Source organism: Notolepis coatsorum (assembly GCF_963971535.1).
Source record: "Notolepis coatsorum genome assembly, chromosome: 2".
Taxonomy (NCBI): Eukaryota; Metazoa; Chordata; class Actinopteri; order Aulopiformes; family Paralepididae; genus Notolepis; species Notolepis coatsorum.
Window position 1 is genome coordinate 220271721 of NC_140166.1, and position 17500 is coordinate 220289220.

The following is a 17500-nucleotide window of genomic DNA, read 5'->3' on the forward strand; positions in this document are numbered from 1 at the left end:
ATGTAACAATCTGTGTGATGGTGTAATTGTTTATGTGAGCATGTAATGATCTGTGTGAGGGTGTAATTGTTTATGTGAGCATGTAATGATCTGTGTGAGGGTGTAATTGTTTATGCGAGCAGCATGTAATGATCTGTGTGAGGGTGTAATTGTTTATGCGAGCAGCATGTAATGATCTGTGTGAGGGTGTAATTGTTTATGTGAGCAGCATGTAACAATCTGTGTGAGGGTGTAATTGTTTATGTGAGCAGCATGTAACAATCTGTGTGATGGTGTAATTGTTTATGTGAGCATGTAATGATCTGTGTGAGGGTGTAATTGTTTATGCGAGCATGTAATGATCTGTGTGAGGGTGTAATTGTTTATGTGAGCAGCATGTAACGATCTGTGTGATGGTGTAATTGTTTATGTGAGCATGTAATGATCTGTGTGAGGGTGTAATTGTTTATGTGAGCATGTAATGATCTGTGTGAGGGTGTAATTGTTTATGCGAGCAGCATGTAATGATCTGTGTGAGGGTGTAATTGTTTATGCGAGCAGCATGTAATGATCTGTGTAGGTAGGTAGGTAGGTAGGTTTATTTTAGACTCCACAACATAAACAGATCATTAATCCAGCTTACATTGCTGTCAAGGAAAGAAACGTAAAAGCCTCTTGACTTATTTCCATCGTTGTCCTTGAGTGTGAGGGTGTAATTGTTTATGTGAGCAGCATGTAACAATCTGTGTGAGGGTGTAATTGTTTATGTGAGCAGCATGTAACAATCTGTGTGATGGTGTAATTGTTTATGTGAGCATGTAATGATCTGTGTGAGGGTGTAATTGTTTATGCGAGCATGTAATGATCTGTGTGAGGGTGTAATTGTTTATGTGAGCAGCATGTAATGATCTGTGTGAGGGTGTAATTGTTTATGTGAGCAGCATGTAATGATCTGTGTGATGGTGTAATTGTTTATGTGAGCATGTAATGATCTGTGTGAGGGTGTAATTGTTTATGTGAGCAGCATGTAATGATCTGTGAGGGTGTAATTGTTTATGCGAGCAGCATGTAATGATCTGTGTGAGGGTGTAATTGTTTATGTGAGCAGCATGTAACAATCTGTGTGAGGGTGTAATTGTTTATGTGAGCAGCATGTAACAATCTGTGTGATGGTGTAATTGTTTATGTGAGCATGTAATGATCTGTGTGAGGGTGTAATTGTTTATGCGAGCATGTAATGATCTGTGTGAGGGTGTAATTGTTTATGTGAGCAGCATGTAATGATCTGTGTGAGGGTGTAATTGTTTATGTGAGCAGCATGTAATGATCTGTGTGATGGTGTAATTGTTTATGTGAGCATGTAATGATCTGTGTGAGGGTGTAATTGTTTGTGAGCTTTTTGAATTGATTGCTAAAGCACAGATTCCTGTGTTCAAACCCCCTTTTCTTTCTTCATTTTTTATTTATTTATTTATTTTACACAAAAAAGATATATCAGAATGTGATACATCAGAATATCACAGTACTATATTGTGTTTACAATTATTTGAAAGTCACGAAAGTCCCGCACGAACACACAGACACAACACAGTCAACGAGTCGCATGAGGGGTCACCGTCATATCAGGAAATTAATCACTGCTCTGCACGTTTAGCAGGAGCCGTCTGCCAACAAAAGATGCTATTTCAACAAATGCATTCACGTTAGATAGATTCTACATTATATGTGTAAATGTGCGCTATGTGACTAAAGTCAAGACTTGACAGTACTGAATCGGAAAGATTATTCATACGATTAAGGTTCGAAGGTCCGTTAGAAAAACCCTGCGAAGTTCGAATCCCAAAAACAGGCTTCGGCGACAGCTCTAGTGTGTATGTGCATGAGTGCATGTGTGTGTGTGTGAATGTGTGTTCTCACCCTCACACACAGCACAACACTCTCCCGGAGGGGTGTATTGGCGCTGACAGCGCAGCGCTCCACACTGGGCGTGGTAACAGTTAGCCACGCCCCCCTGGCAGCGACAGAAACGACAGGAGTCCAATCGGAACAGCTGTCCCTCGCTATGCTCCGCCCCTCCGAACACACACACAGACCGGGTGTCTGGAAGATAGAACCGAATAAAGTAGAACGAACAATAGAACTGAATAAAGTAGAACAAACAATATAACAGAATAAAGTAGAACGAACAATATAACAGAATAAAGTAGAACAAACAATATAACAGAATAAAGTAGAACAAACAATATAACAGAATAAAGTAGAACGAACAATATAACAGAATAAAGTAGAACAAACAATAGAACAGAATAAAGTAGAACGAACAACAGAACAGAATAAAGTAGAACGAACAACAGAACAGAATAAAGTAGAACAAACAATATAACACAATAAAGTAGAACTAACAATATAACAGAATAAAGTAGAACAAACAATAGAACTGAATAAAGTAGAACGAACAACAGAACTGAATAAAGTAGAACCAACAACAGAACAGAATAAAGTAGAACGAACAACAGAACAGAATAAAGTAGAACAAACAATATAACACAATAAAGTAGAACTAACAATATAACAGAATAAAGTAGAACAAACAATAGAACTGAATAAAGTAGAACGAACAACAGAACTGAATAAAGTAGAACCAACAATATAACAGAATAAAGTAGAATGAACAATAGAACACAATAAAGTAGAACCAACAATAGAACACAATCATCTTTCTGTAAAGCATGACAACCATCTTTTTCCATTTTCATATTTGTGAAATGTTTTGCTAATTAAATGGACATGGTAAGCTTTGTGAAATTATTTTTAACAACCCCCCCCCCCCCCATTATTTCAAACCCTGGAGACATTCCACAAGCCCTGCCTACTTTTTTTTTTTATCCACTTTTTCTCCTTATTTTTTCCATTTTTCTCCCATCCCAATTTCGCCTCGCCAATTCTCCCTTCAATTCTCCCCTCCCCTGTCTCGAACGTTGCCACACCATGCCTCCCACTGGTCGGCTGCAGTGAGGACCAAGCCTTGCATCACGTGTCCCCTCCGGTACACGAGGAGGCAGCTGTCGCACCTGCTTTTCACCTGAACAGCGCGATCTCTCAGTAGCGAGGAGTAACGCGTGGGAGGGACACGCCGCCCCCGATACTTCCTGATTCTGCTGTACAGGCGCACCAACCGACCTGTAGGAGTCGCTGTCCACAACGTCCAATCCCCACCCACCAGCTTTCCCACCCCTAACACTGCCAAATTGTGTTAGTATGAACGACCAGCCAAGCTGATAGCAACGCCGAGAGCTGGGCTCGAACCCAGCATCTCCTGTGTTAGTGGCGAGTGCCTTGCCCACTGCGCCACTTAGCCGGCCCTGCCTACTTCTTAGTCCCCTGTTATGTTTATGATAATAAAAAAAAAAAATCCCTCAAGACATCTGGTTGAAATAAAAGATAAATAAATACAGGGACATGTTGACTCCCTGAAGCCCGCTTCAACCTAGCACCAGTTTGTGTGAGAGAGGACATGTCTTTCCTTAAGCCCCAAATCACTGTGATCAGACACACACACAGATACAAAGATTCGCTCTCCATCTCTGTACATGCTGACGGGTGTATTTGCAGCATTTCCTTACTATGTATTCAAACAGGTTGATATGTTGACTGTCAATATTAACACTGACTCACAGAAACGACAGTGTAACAGTGTGTGTGTGTATGTGTACTAACAGTGTGTGTGTGCATGTGTACTAACAGTGTGTGTGTGTATGTGTACTAACAGTGTGTGTGTACATGTACTAACCGTTGACACACTCGTATTGGTCACAGCACCTCCCTGGAGTTCCGTTGCCGGGGGCAACTAGCTGGGGGGCGGAGCCTAGTGGACAGGAAGGAATGACACAACCTCCTGGAACACACTCACACCTGGAGATGTACACACACACACACACACACACACACACACACACACACACACACACACACACACACACACACACACACACACACACACACACACACACACACACACACACACACACACACACACACACACACACACACACACACACACACACACACACACACACACACACACACACACACACACACATATACACACAGTTACTAAGGCCTGTCATTCTAATACATGATGTTTGATTGGTCCTCTGGTTGAAGCTAACTGAAAATGACTCCACAGTGCACACAACCTTCAGTCAACGTGTGTGGCTACTAGAGCTGTCCCCGAAGCCTGTTTTTGGGCTTCGAACTTCATCAGGGTTTTTCCGAACGGACGTTAGAACCTTTGTTTTTAAATTAAATTTTTAATATAAAAAAATATATATAATCCAAACTTTATTTTTTTTTTATAAATATCCTCAAACTAAATCCTCAATTTGAATAAAGTGATTAATCTCATTAAATGAGTCTTTTTTAATTTTTTATTAAATCAACTTTCTTTAATGAATATAACTCATCAGTTTTAATACTATAATATTAGTGTCTAATCTTTATCTGCAACTGTGAAGAAAACCCCCATTGGTTTGAATAGACACATAAAAAGATTATATATAATAAAAATAACGAACGTTTGGGCTCAGCCCTAGTGGCTACCTAGCTGGAGCTAGCACGTGTGTGGCTACCTAGCTGGAGCTAGCACGTGTGTGGCTACCTAGCTGGAGCTAGCACGTGTGTGGCTACCTAGCTGGAGCTAGCACGTGTGTGGCTACCTAGCTGGAGCTAGCACGTGTGTGGCTACCTAGCTGGAGCTAGCACGTGTGTGGCTACCTAGCTGGAGCTAGCACGTGTGTGGCTACCTAGCTGGAGCTAGCACGTGTGTGGCTACCTAGCTGGAGCTAGCACGTGTGTGGCTACCTAGCTGGAGCTAGCACGTGTGTGGCTACCTAGCTGGAGCTGGCACGTGTGTGGCTACCTAGCTGGAGCTAGCACGTGTGTGGCTACCTAGCTGGAGCTAGCACGTGTGTTGCTACCTAGCTGGAGCTAGCACGTGTGTGGCTACCTAGCTGGAGCTAGCACGTGTGTGGCTACCTAGCTGGAGCTAGCACGTGTGTGGCTACCTAGCTGGAGCTAGCACGTGTGTGGCTACCTAGCTGGAGCTAGCACGTGTGTGGCTATCTAGCTGGAGCTAGCACGTGTGTGGCTACCTAGCTGGAGCTAGCACGTGTGTGGCTACCTAGCTGGAGCTAGCACGTGTGTGGCTACCTAGCTGGAGCTAGCACGTGTGTGGCTACCTAGCTGGAGCTAGCACGTGTGTGGCTACCTAGCTGGAGCTAGCACGTGTGTGGCTACCTAGCTGGAGCTAGCACGTGTGTGGCTACCTAGCTGGAGCTAGCACGTGTGTGGCTACCTAGCTGGAGCTGGCACGTGTGTGGCTACCTAGCTGGAGCTAGCACGTGTGTGGCTACCTAGCTGGAGCTAGCACGTGTGTTGCTACCTAGCTGGAGCTAGCACGTGTGTGGCTACCTAGCTGGAGCTAGCACGTGTGTGGCTACCTAGCTGGAGCTAGCACGTGTGTGGCTACCTAGCTGGAGCTAGCACGTGTGTGGCTACCTAGCTGGAGCTAGCACGTGTGTGGCTACCTAGCTGGAGCTAGCACGTGTGTGGCTACCTAGCTGGAGTTAGCACGTGTGTGGCTACCTAGCTGGAGCTAGCACGTGTGCGGCTACCTAGCTGGAGCTAGCACGTGTGTGGCTACCTAGCTGGAGCTAGCATGTGTGTGGCTACCTAGCTGGAGCTAGCACGTGTGTGGCTACCTAGCTGGAGCTAGCACGTGTGCGGCTACCTAGCTGGAGCTAGCATGAGGAACAGCATGGTGAGTACTGACTCTACCAATCAAATATTATCATTGGCAATATAGAAATCGGGGTAGGCAAGGGTTCCAAAAATCTGAACTAAAGGTGGAATCTGTGAAGCCGCCAAACAGAGCCCTCCACACAGAAGCCCGCCATAGCGGTGTCCTGAGCCCCCTCCTCTACTCCCTAGGGCTGACCCCTATTAATCGATTAGTCGACTAATCGGTCGAAAGGGGCCGTAGTCGACTGGCCAACCTCTTAGTCGAATATAATAAAAAAAAAATAAAAAATATGAATATTTTTTTTATTTTTTTTTATAATTTTTTTCAAAAGAAAAGAGGCATAGAAGCGTGGCTAACGCTAATGGCACGCATACCAGAGGCTAACTGCCTACGAAAACAGGCACAGAGGCACTGAAAGAGGATTTCACCCATCTAATGAACACACTATACCAGACAAATATCAAGATGTATCCATCAGTGGACCAATTGCATGCTTTTGCAGAGGACAAGAAGCCTTCAGTTGACTCCTTCAGACATTAAGCACCCCCACAGCCCAAATGGAACGATAAAAAAAATAAAAAAATAAATATTATACTTTTTTTTATTTTTTTTTAGTCGACCAATAGTCGACTAACGACAAATTTTGGCCAATCCTAGTCGACCATCCAAATCCTTAGTCGGGGACAGCCCTACTCCCTGTACACCCGCAACTGGGTAGCCACACACAGCTCAACATGGAAGCAGCCCAGAACATCTGTGGTTGTGAGGCCCCCCCCCCCCCCATCCAGGTTATATACTGTACCCCCACAGGGATTATTAAGGACCCCGGTCATCCTAACCACAAACTGTTCTTGCTGTTGCCGCCCGGCAAAAGCTTTTGCCTAGAGGTCGCCGTTTAACGGTATTACAGATTCGACCCAGTCAACACTTCTTCTCTGTGGTGGTGTCGAGATCCCATCACCATCATCATCATCATCATCATCATCATCATCATCATCATCATGTATTTATTCGTACATGGAATTACCACAGTCCAACAGTACATATTAATATAATCCACCAAATTCCATGGCCGAAAGGAACAGGAAGAAGAAAAAATCGTATATATATATATACACCTGCCCCTACACACATACAGCACAGACGTATTGCGTAAAACCAAACAGAATATACCCATTTTGCAAAAATGGAAAAATCAACACAACTAAATTAAATCGACATAAACCCATTTTGTGTATCTATCAGTCAAGCTACATATTTAGGTTCATTCATTTATATTTATTTATTCATTTACATGGGAACTGTCACTTTTTGACCTGGTATAGTTCAGATGTTTGGAAGCCTAGCCCTATTCGGTAGCTTGGATTGGTCGTCTTACTTACCAAGGGTGATGTTGATTGGTAGAATGCTTTCTCAGCACAATCCATGCTCTCTCTCTCTCTCTCTCTCTCTCTCTCTCTCTCTCTCTCTCTCTCTCTCTCTCTCTCTCTCTCTCTCCCTCCCTCGCTCTCTTTCTCTCACCTGCTTGGCAGAGTACAGCATCCATCAGCGGTCAGTCTGACTTGCGTCTCGAATGAGTCTGGTGGACAGCTCCCCTGGTGGTCAGGAGGACACTCCACACTGCTGCAGTCCACACTGTAAGCTACATAAAAAACAGAGAACAAATTGTACAACTTGGAGATTGCAAATCTAGATGTATGAAAATAATGTGTGGAGTCCCTCAAGGCTCAGTTCTGCGACCCAAACTGTTTAATTTATATATTAATGATTTGTGCTCGGTGTCAAATGTATTGAAGTGTGTACTATTTGCTGATGACACTAACATGTTCTGTACAGGGGAGGACATCCAGCAGCTTATGACGGTCTTAACAGAAATGAATAAATACAAACTCTGGTTTGATATAAATAAATTATCTAAATCTAAATCTAAATCTAAAAAAAAAAATCCTGGAAGTGATTTTAGACCATAAACTCTGCTGGAAACCCCATATAGAATATGTGAGGGCTAAGATGGCAAAGAGCACCTCAATTATTAGTAACGGTGTCCCCCAGGGCTCAGTCCTTGGACCCCTTCTCTTCTCTCTCTACACCAAATATCTGCCTAACATTATCACTTATCATGCCTTCTCATACCACTGATATACCGATGACTGTGTGGTTGAGTTTTAATAATAATAAACACTAAATGAAGAGTGTTTGTTCAGCACCACTGTCTGTGTGGTTGAGTTTTAATAATAATAAACACTAAATGAAGAGTTTGTTCAGCACCACTGTCTGTGTGGAGTTTGGGGTTCGTCTCTCCAGTAGAATGTTTCTCTGAACTATTGATTTGGGAGATGATGACACGATGTGACCCCACCTACCCAACCTCCTCCAATGTACAGTTTCTACGTCAAAATGTATATACTCTCTTTTCTGGACTCTTTTTGTATCACAAACAGTACTGTATTTGCAAATCTGGTATGTCATAAATGTATAGATGTAGCAGTACTGTCTATCTGTATGTCGTGTGTGTCATATACTGTATGTTATGATGAATTCAAAATGGGGGACCCTGATGTAAACAAGACGAAAGTCTTTCTCTGGTCTGCATCCCCTTAACAATTGTATGTATTGAGCTGTACTGTACTGTACCCATTCTGCAATCTGTTAATAAAGTTTTCAATCAATCAATCTCCTCAGAAGGGAAACAAAGATGGCAAGCCACTAAAAAGTACAAAACCGCTGAGATTTGGCAGCATTTCGGGTTCTGATGGAATAACTAAGGAAGCCGGCGATACGTTTGCTGGACAGCACTGATGACGTGTCCCTCTCTCCGACCCGATCCGCTGATCCACTGATGTCCGTCAGACTTGTGTCCGTTTTGACAGACGAGAAAAGTTTGAAGAGTGAACTTTTGGAATTAACGGATACGCTACCAATCCGCAAAGCTGTTATTTCTGCAAAGGCACATTTCTGTTTTAGGTTCTAATTTAAAAAGAAACCAACGGACACAGACAGTAATACCTTCCCCTTGCGGTATGATAAGCTTTAATTCATTTGTGTTGATTATTGTGGTGACATTACTGTATTGTTGCCCGTCAGGGTAATGGGTAATACAAGCAGATGGACAGACTGTGTAACCAATCAGAGAGCTAGAATAAGCAGCTTGGCTGGGACATGTCATTCAGAGTACCAATAAGCCGTTATCGGCCGCCACTTTATTTGACATAACGTTAGCCCATACACAATCTGTTGTTCATTTCCTTCTGTTTGGGCGACAGACATTAATGTCATGTCATTGCACTGATTTTTATTTAGCTACCCAGGTTTTATATTTGTTGTTAATGTTGTAGGATGTATTGTTGTTATTTCAATATTCTGTTCTAAATATGTAACGTTTGCTATTCTGTTTCTGATGTTGTTTAGAGAAACATTTAGTAGTATATTATTAGTAGTAGTAATAGTAGTATATTATTAGTAGTATATTATTAGTAGTAGTAGCAGTAGCAGTAGTAGTAGTAGCAGTAGTATATTATTATTATTATTATTATTATTAGTAGCAGTAGTATATTATTATTAGTAGCAGTAGCAGTAGTAGTAGTATATTATTATTATTAGTAGCAGTAGCAGTAGTATATTATTATTATTATTAGTAGCAGTAGCAGTAGTAGTAGTATATTATTATTATTATTATTATTATTAGTAGCAGTAGTAGTAGCAGTAGTATATTATTAGTAGCAGTAGCAGTAGTATATTATTATTAGTAGCAGTAGTAGTAGTAGTATATTATTATTATTAGTAGTAGTAGCAGTAGTAGTAGCAGTAGTATATTATTATTAGTAGCAGTAGCAGTAGTATATTATTATTAGTTCAAGTTCAAGTTTCAAGTTTCTTTAATAGTTGTCATACAGAAGTACAGAATACTTTTATACAAAATGCTTCTTACTGTTACGCTCCAGAGACTGTGCAAGACAAGATAAGTATGAAATAAAATAACATAGTATAGCATGTAAATTAGAAGTAAAAAAATGAGGTCACAGTGTTCAGTATAGACATATGTACAATGTTCGATGCAGAATAGACGTAACTGAGTTACCATATAGTATACAATACTATGCAGTGTACTAATATACAATACTATATAGTGCAAGGCAGAAATGGGATGAGGTGCAATTTAGGTACAATTTACAGTAGGTGTACGAGTTGTAGTGCAAATCCTTTTTCAATAAATATAAAGTGTGTTTGTGTGATCTAAAGTGTGGAGAGTGGGTGCTGCAGTGTGTTGTTTGTTTAAGTGAGTGTGTGCGTGTGGGTGTGTGTGCTGTGAGCATTTGATGGTTGTTGCATAGTGTTTATTGTTCGTTTAGCAGTAGCAGTAGCAGTAGCAGTAGTATATTATTATTAGTAGCAGTAGCAGTAGTAGTAGTATATTATTATTATTAGCAGTAGCAGTAGTATATTATTATTAGTAGCAGTAGCAGTAGTATATTATTATTATTATTATTATTATTAGTAGTAGTATATTATTATTATTATTATTAGTAGTAGTAGCAGTAGCAGTAGTATATTATTATTAGTAGCAGTAGCAGTAGTAGTAGTATATTATTAGTAGCAGTAGCAGTAGTAGTAGCAGCAGTATATTATTATTAGTAGTAGTAGTAGTATATTATTATTATTATTATTATTATTATTATTAGTAGTAGTAGCAGTAGCAGTAGCAGTAGCAGTAGCAGTAGTAGTAGTAGTAGTAGTAGTAGTAGTAGTAGTAGTAGTAGTAGTATATTATTAGTAGTAGTAGTAGTAGTAGTAGTAGTAGTAGTAGTAGTAGCAGTAGTAGTAATATATTATTATTATTATTAGTAGTAGTAGCAGTAGTAGTAATATATTATTACCTATAAGCCTACTGCGAGGGGGCAAGTGGGCTGGCTTGAGTTAGACGCGTGCTTGAAGAATTCAATGTCCAGAGTGCTCGTATCATTTTCGATATGCCAATCCTTTTATTGACCATTATCAACCAAAAATATATATACAAAAACTCTTTTTAACACGAACACGGTCAAAAACTGTTTGGCTATCCCCTTGCACACCTGCCGCTCGTCACCCACTGATCAGTATAAATGGGTAACCAACCCCTGTGGTGGTTGCCATGGTGACTGAAAATGCCACACCTCTGCACCGTGAGTACAAATAAAATTAAATAAACAGAAAGGCTTTTTGGCTCCAACAATTATTATTAGTAGTAGTAGTAGCAGTAGTAATAGTAGTAGTAGTAGTAGTAGTAGTAGTAGTAGCAGTAGTATATTATTATTATTGTGTGTGTGTGTGTGTGTGTGTGTGTGTGTGTGTGTGTGTGTGTGTGTGTGTGTGTGTGTGTGTGTGTGTGTGTGTGTGTGTGTGTGTGTGTGTGTGTGTGTGTGTGTGTGTGTGTGTGTGTGTGTGTGTGTGTGTGTATGTGTGTGCGTGCGTGCGTGTGTGTGTGTCTCACCAGGTTTACACTGGGTGAGGTCACAGCACTGGCCCGGCCTGCCCGTCGCCTTGGTAACCAGGATGGTGAGGTGCGCGGGGGGGCACAGCTTGCGGAGGCAGCCGGCGGGGCGGCACACGCAGCGGGACGGCAGCGGGCAGCACTGTCCCGCCGGGGCGTAGCCCTCGATCAGAACCGAGTCCTCGGGACACAGCGGACTGAACTGGACCTCGCAGCGCGCCGTGCTGCAGTCTGGTCGAGACTCTGCAACACACACACACATTGAAATATTAGTGTTAGTAGTACAAGGAGCCTGGTGGTAGTATTGGTAGTAGTATTTGTGCGTGTATGTGTGTGTGTGTGTGTGTGTGTGTGTGTGTGTGTGTGTGTGTGTGTGTGTGTGTGCGCGCATGTGTGCATTTGTGTATGAGGTCGGTCAATAAAAACAGTCAACATTCGAAAATCATTCACCACACCAAGCATTCCACCCACTCAAACACACACACTGTGTTGTACACACACAACACACACACACTGTATTGTACACACAACACACACACACATACTGTATTGTACACACACAACACACACACATACTGTATTGTACACACACAACACACACACTGTATTGTGCACACACAACACACACACATACTGTATTGTACACACACAACACACACACATACTGTATTGTACACACACAACACACACACACTGTATTGTACACACACAACACACACACATACTGTATTGTACACACACAACACACACACATACTGTATTGTACACACACAACACAACACACACATACTGTATTGTACACACACAACACACACATTTAGAACATTTATTTATGTCCACATGAAGACAATGTTTAAACGACACAAATATTATCAGTGCAATTGGACATTGTGGGTTATTCTGATACATTCGTGCCCAAATTGACAATGGCAACCAAAGTTACACACACACATGGATGATGAACCTGACAATCTACACACAGCTCATGGATACAGAGAGCAGCGTCTTCTCCAAATTGCGCGGCTGCCAATAATAGCCGACACTGAGCCATATCTCGCTAACTGTTTGGCTCATCCCTTTCGAAAGACCGGCCATCTGAAGGCCTCTAACACCCAACTTATGAACATGACCCAGGCTTCCAAATATGAAGACTAAAAGTTTACAGTTGTAGCCCAGTTGTGATAATATGGTACGCTCTAACAGTTAATACTTCAACATTTTGGTTGTAAAGGCTTGACTGTGGTCAAACGTACAGCCAACTTCTAGGATGAAATATATATTACACACACACACACACATACATTGAAATATTAGTGTTAGTAGTACAAGGAGCCTGGTGGTAGTATTGGTAGTAGTAACTCAGGGGACACCAACAAACTGAACAAGCTGGTGAGGAAGGCTAGCTCCGTGGTGGGAGTCGAGCTGCTCAGACTGGAGGTGGTGGCAGAGAGGGGGAGGAGAAGGAAGTAAGGCTGTCCCTGAAGCCTGTTTTTGGGATTCGAATTTTTTATAAATAAAAAAAAACCAATTTTTTTTAATAATAATAATAATAATAATAATAATAATAAAAGAATATGTATTTGAATTTGAATAAAGTGATTAATCTGATTAAATTAGTATTTTTTTTATTATTAAATCAACTTTCTTTAATGAATATAACTCATCAGTTTCTTTTAATACTATAATATTAGTGTAGCCTAATCTTTATCTGCAACTGTGAAGAAAAACCCCATCAGAATGAATAGACGGGAAAAAAATATATATATTATACCGGTATATAGATTTTTCTTTTTCGATTAATTGTGAATATTTTTATGTTGAGCTATAGATTGTGGATGAATACGCACAGAAAAGGTACACCATGCAAATGCTCATGCTTTATTTGTTTTAAACAAGCCGATTTAGAAATGGGCAATGGGGAAACAGCAATGACGTAACCACTACACCTCCCTATAGACCAGGAAGTAACCACTACACCTCCCTATAGACCAGGAAGTAACCACCACACCTCCCTATAGACCAGGAAGTAACCACTACACCTCCATATAGACCAGGAAGTAACCACTACACCTCCCTATAGACCAGGAAGTAACCACTACACCTCCCTATAGACCAGGAAGTAACCACTACACCTCCCTATAGACCAGGAAGTAACCACTACACCTCCCTATAGACCAGGAAGTAACCACTACACCTCCCTATAGACCAGGAAGTAACCACTACACCTCCATATAGACCAGGAAGTAACCACTACACCTCCCTATAGACCAGGAAGTAACCACTACACCTCCCTATAGACCAGGAAGTAACCACTACACCTCCCTATAGACCAGGAAGTAACCACTACACCTCCCTATAGACCAGGAAGTAACCACTACACCTCCCTATAGACCAGGAAGTAATCACTACACATCCATATAGACCAGGAAGTAACCACTACACATCCCTATAGACCAGGAAGTAACCACTACACCTCCCTATAGACCAGGAAGTAACCACTACACCTCCCTATGAGGAGCTAGTCAAGATGAGGAGCACGTTCAGGCAGAGACTCGTACCCCTGCAATTAGAAACTGGCCTGGTAAATGTCCAATGAATGAATGAATGACTTTTATTTATATAGCACCCTTCACAGCACAAATGCACAGGGTGCTTTACACTACAGCTTAGTAAAAAAACTAAAACAAAATCAGAAATAAACAACAGACAGCAGTTAAAAAAACAGTGAAACCAGATAAAAAAAGTAGAATAAAAGAATTTAGATAAAATCATCAGTCACTAATTAAAAAACAAAACTATAGAACAGTGAGGACAAGAAATAGTGCCTATGTCTGACCAAAGGCCTGTCTGAACAAATGTGTTTTTAGTTGTTTTTTTAAAAGAGTTTTCTGAGGGGGCAGTTCGCAGGTCCAGGGGGAGAGCGTTCCACAGCCTTGGTGCCGTCACCTCGAAGGCTCGATCACCCCTTGTTTTCAGCCTGGACCTGGGGATCACCAGGAGGTGCTGATCGGCAGATCTGAGTGAGCGGGTGTTGGTGTAGGGATGGATGAGTTCAGTGATGTAGATGTAGGTAGATGTAGATGTTGAAGCATCTAATAATGTTATTATTATAGTTATGGTTATATATAGGCCTGTATGCTTTGGCCTATATAATATTATATAATAAGTTATAATGGACTACTGCATATGATAGCACTAGCAGATTAATTAAATTATTCTCATGATCACAGAACTAAATTAAATTAAAAGCTTTCCCCGCTGGATGAATTCCTCGTCTGTCTGATAGACTGGCTAATTCATGCAAAAGAAAGCCTCGTCCTTTATTTGCGGTCATTGATGGATACTAATGTTAGCTAGGCTTTTTAAAATGGCAGCTAAAGCTAAAGAAAATAATGAAAGGGAAGGCTGAAACATTGAATAAACAGTCAAATAATAATCATGAGAGACCATACTGTAGCTCAGTAGCTGTGAAATTAAATTAAATTCTATTTTAATTTGTCAAGCACTACCTCTTCTTACCGTTTGTAAGGGTTTAATCTCAAACAAACGTGCAGGCACACATGCAAACATTCACAAAACGAATGTCTTGTTGAACGCACCTCAGGACATTCTCCCACTTATATATCTTTATTTTCTACGGTTGTTAATTACAAGTGGCATGAAAATGAAACAGCTATTGGTGATTTTCTGCTGTTGGAAGGTTGACTAAATACAGTTGTTCGTTAGAACAGCAGTTTTTAATTGTAGTTCAGTAAATACTACAATCTTGGTCTAGTTGAAAGTGTCACGACAGTCCAGCCGAGAGAGAGATAGGCTGGAGATGAGTGGGGGTCGAAATAATAATAATAATAATAATAATAATAATAATAATAATAATAATAATAATAATTATTATTATTATTATTATTATTATTATTATTATTATTATTATTATTATTATTATTATTATTATTATTATTATTATTATTATTATTATTATTATTATTATTATTATTATTATTATTAATAATAATAATAATAATAATAATAATAATAATAATAATAATAATAATAATAATAATAATAATAATAATAATAATAATAATACACTTTATTTGTATAGCATCTTTCATACAATAACTGCAGCTCAAAGAGCTTCACAGCAGTAAAAAAGACATAGGCATAACATGAGCACATAATTGGCAGATCAAAAACAATGCATAAAGTGCAGACATAAAGTGCAAACATAAAGTGCATACATAAGATGTGCCATAAAATAGACAACAGCTAAATAGACAAGATAAGAAAGGGGTAAAAAACAAAGTGCTTCAGCACAGCAGTATTTTAGAGCAGCCGTCAGAGCCGATAGGTCTTTCTGTATTTTAGATCTTAAGAGCCGTCAGAGCCGATCTTTTCTCCATTCTAAGGTACTGTGGCAGATATCATCCCCCGCCCCATGGCTACGTGGAGGAAGGGAGACACTACTGCCACGAGGAGAGGAGAGATAATTAGGGAGCTGATTAGGACTGATGGAACACACCTGTGCACCACGTGATCGCCCACATCCCACACACACAGAGACACCCATAGTTTAAAACCGGAGGAGAGACAGAGAGAGATTGAGTGGAGGTGAGGAAGGAGCAGAGAGCAGAGAGAGTGATATACAGAGTTTGTGAGGTGAGAGGTAGTTGTGAGGAGAGGAGAAAGCGAGAAGGTGTTCGTGGTACTGAACCCTGGACTGGCTGAGAAACCCCCCCTTGTGTTCTGACCCTGGACCGGACGACAAACCCTGAGTATTGAACATTCCCTTTTTGTACGAGAGCCTGATACGTGTTTTGACCCTGGACTGTTATTCGACTACTCTAATTGCCCCTTTTGTGCTATTATTCAATAAATATCTTTTATTTATTGAAATTGTGCTTGTGTGGAACATTTTATTAGTTTGTTTTGAACCGTGTCGAGTCTGAACACCACCAGGCTGAACACCACCAGCCTGAACACCACCAGGCTGAACACCACCAGGCTGAACACCACCAGGCTGAACACCACCAGGCTGAACACCAACAGGCTGAACACCACCAGGCTGAACACCACCAGCCTGAACACCACCAGGCTGAACACCACCAGCCTGAACACCACCAGGCTGAACACCACCAGGCTGAACACCACCAGGCTGAACACCACCAGGCTGAACACCACCAGGCTCGTCACAGTACATCATAGAACAAGTACAGACGGCAGGAAATATATTCTATCAACTCAATGGTGTCTGACAGTTCTATGGCATTTTATAAATAGACGGTAATAAAAGAGTAAAATAGAAATAGTTCTCGAAGCCTGACACAATACGGTTGATAAGAAAGGTTTAAAAACCAAAGTGCTTCAGCACAGCAGTAAAAAAGACTGTAACGAAAGACTCTGAATCTGGATATAAAACCAGCTTGTCTGGTTCGAATCCCGCTCAAGCCCATGTCCATCCCACTGCCGTTGTGTCCTTGGGCAAGGCACTTAACCTACTTGCCTCGTATGAATGTGTATGCATGTGAATGAATGTTGGTGGTGGTCGGAGGGGCCGTAGGCGATGATTATTCGCCACGCTTCCGTGAGTCTGCCTCAGGGCAGCTCTGGCTGCAATTGTAGCTTACCACCACCGGGATGACTGTGTATGAACAAATAATGGACTCTGTGAAGCGCTCTGAGTCAGAGAAGAGCGCTATATAAATCCAATCCATTATTATTATTATTATTATTATTATTCTGTTTCAGGAGGAACAGTTGTATCTGCTGCTAGCTAACATCTTCTTCTGTTTCCAGGAGGAACAGTTGTATCTGCTGCTAGCTAACATCTTCTTCTGTTTCAGGAGGAACAGTTGTATCTGCTGCTAGCTAACATCTTCTTCTGTTTCCAGGAGGAACAGTTGTATCTGCTGCTAGCTAACATCTTCTTCTGTTTCCAGGAGGAACAGTTGTATCTGCTGCTAGCTAACATCTTCTTCTGTTTCCAGGAGGAACAGTTGTATCTGCTGCTAGCTAACATCTTCTTCTGTTTCCAGGAGGAACAGTTGTATCTGCTGCTAGCTAACATCTTCTTCTGTTTCCAGGAGGAACAGTTGTATCTGCTGCTAGCTAACATCTTCTTCTGTTTCCAGGAGGAACAGTTGTATCTGCTGCTAGCTAACATCTTCTTCTGTTTCCAGGAGGAACAGTTGTATCTGCTGCTAGCTAACACCTTCTTCTGTTTCAGGAGGAACAGTTGTATCTGCTGCTAGCTAACA

The 17500-nt window shown here is 41.1% G+C and overlaps 1 protein-coding gene across 1 annotated transcript in view; it reads right to left on the bottom strand.

Annotated features, from left to right (window-relative positions):
- LOC311223777 (cysteine-rich motor neuron 1 protein-like) overlaps positions 1 to 17500 on the bottom strand; it is a gene marked incomplete at its 5' end in the record, with an annotated part of 41644 nt that overhangs the window by 8312 nt on the left and 15832 nt on the right. The window contains 4 exons of the mRNA XM_084308544.1: positions 1897 to 2079; positions 3770 to 3891; positions 7301 to 7421; positions 11247 to 11489. Coding sequence (XP_084164670.1) covers positions 1897 to 2079; positions 3770 to 3891; positions 7301 to 7421; positions 11247 to 11489 — 669 coding nt within the window. The remainder of the gene's footprint in view (positions 1 to 1896; positions 2080 to 3769; positions 3892 to 7300; positions 7422 to 11246; positions 11490 to 17500) is intronic.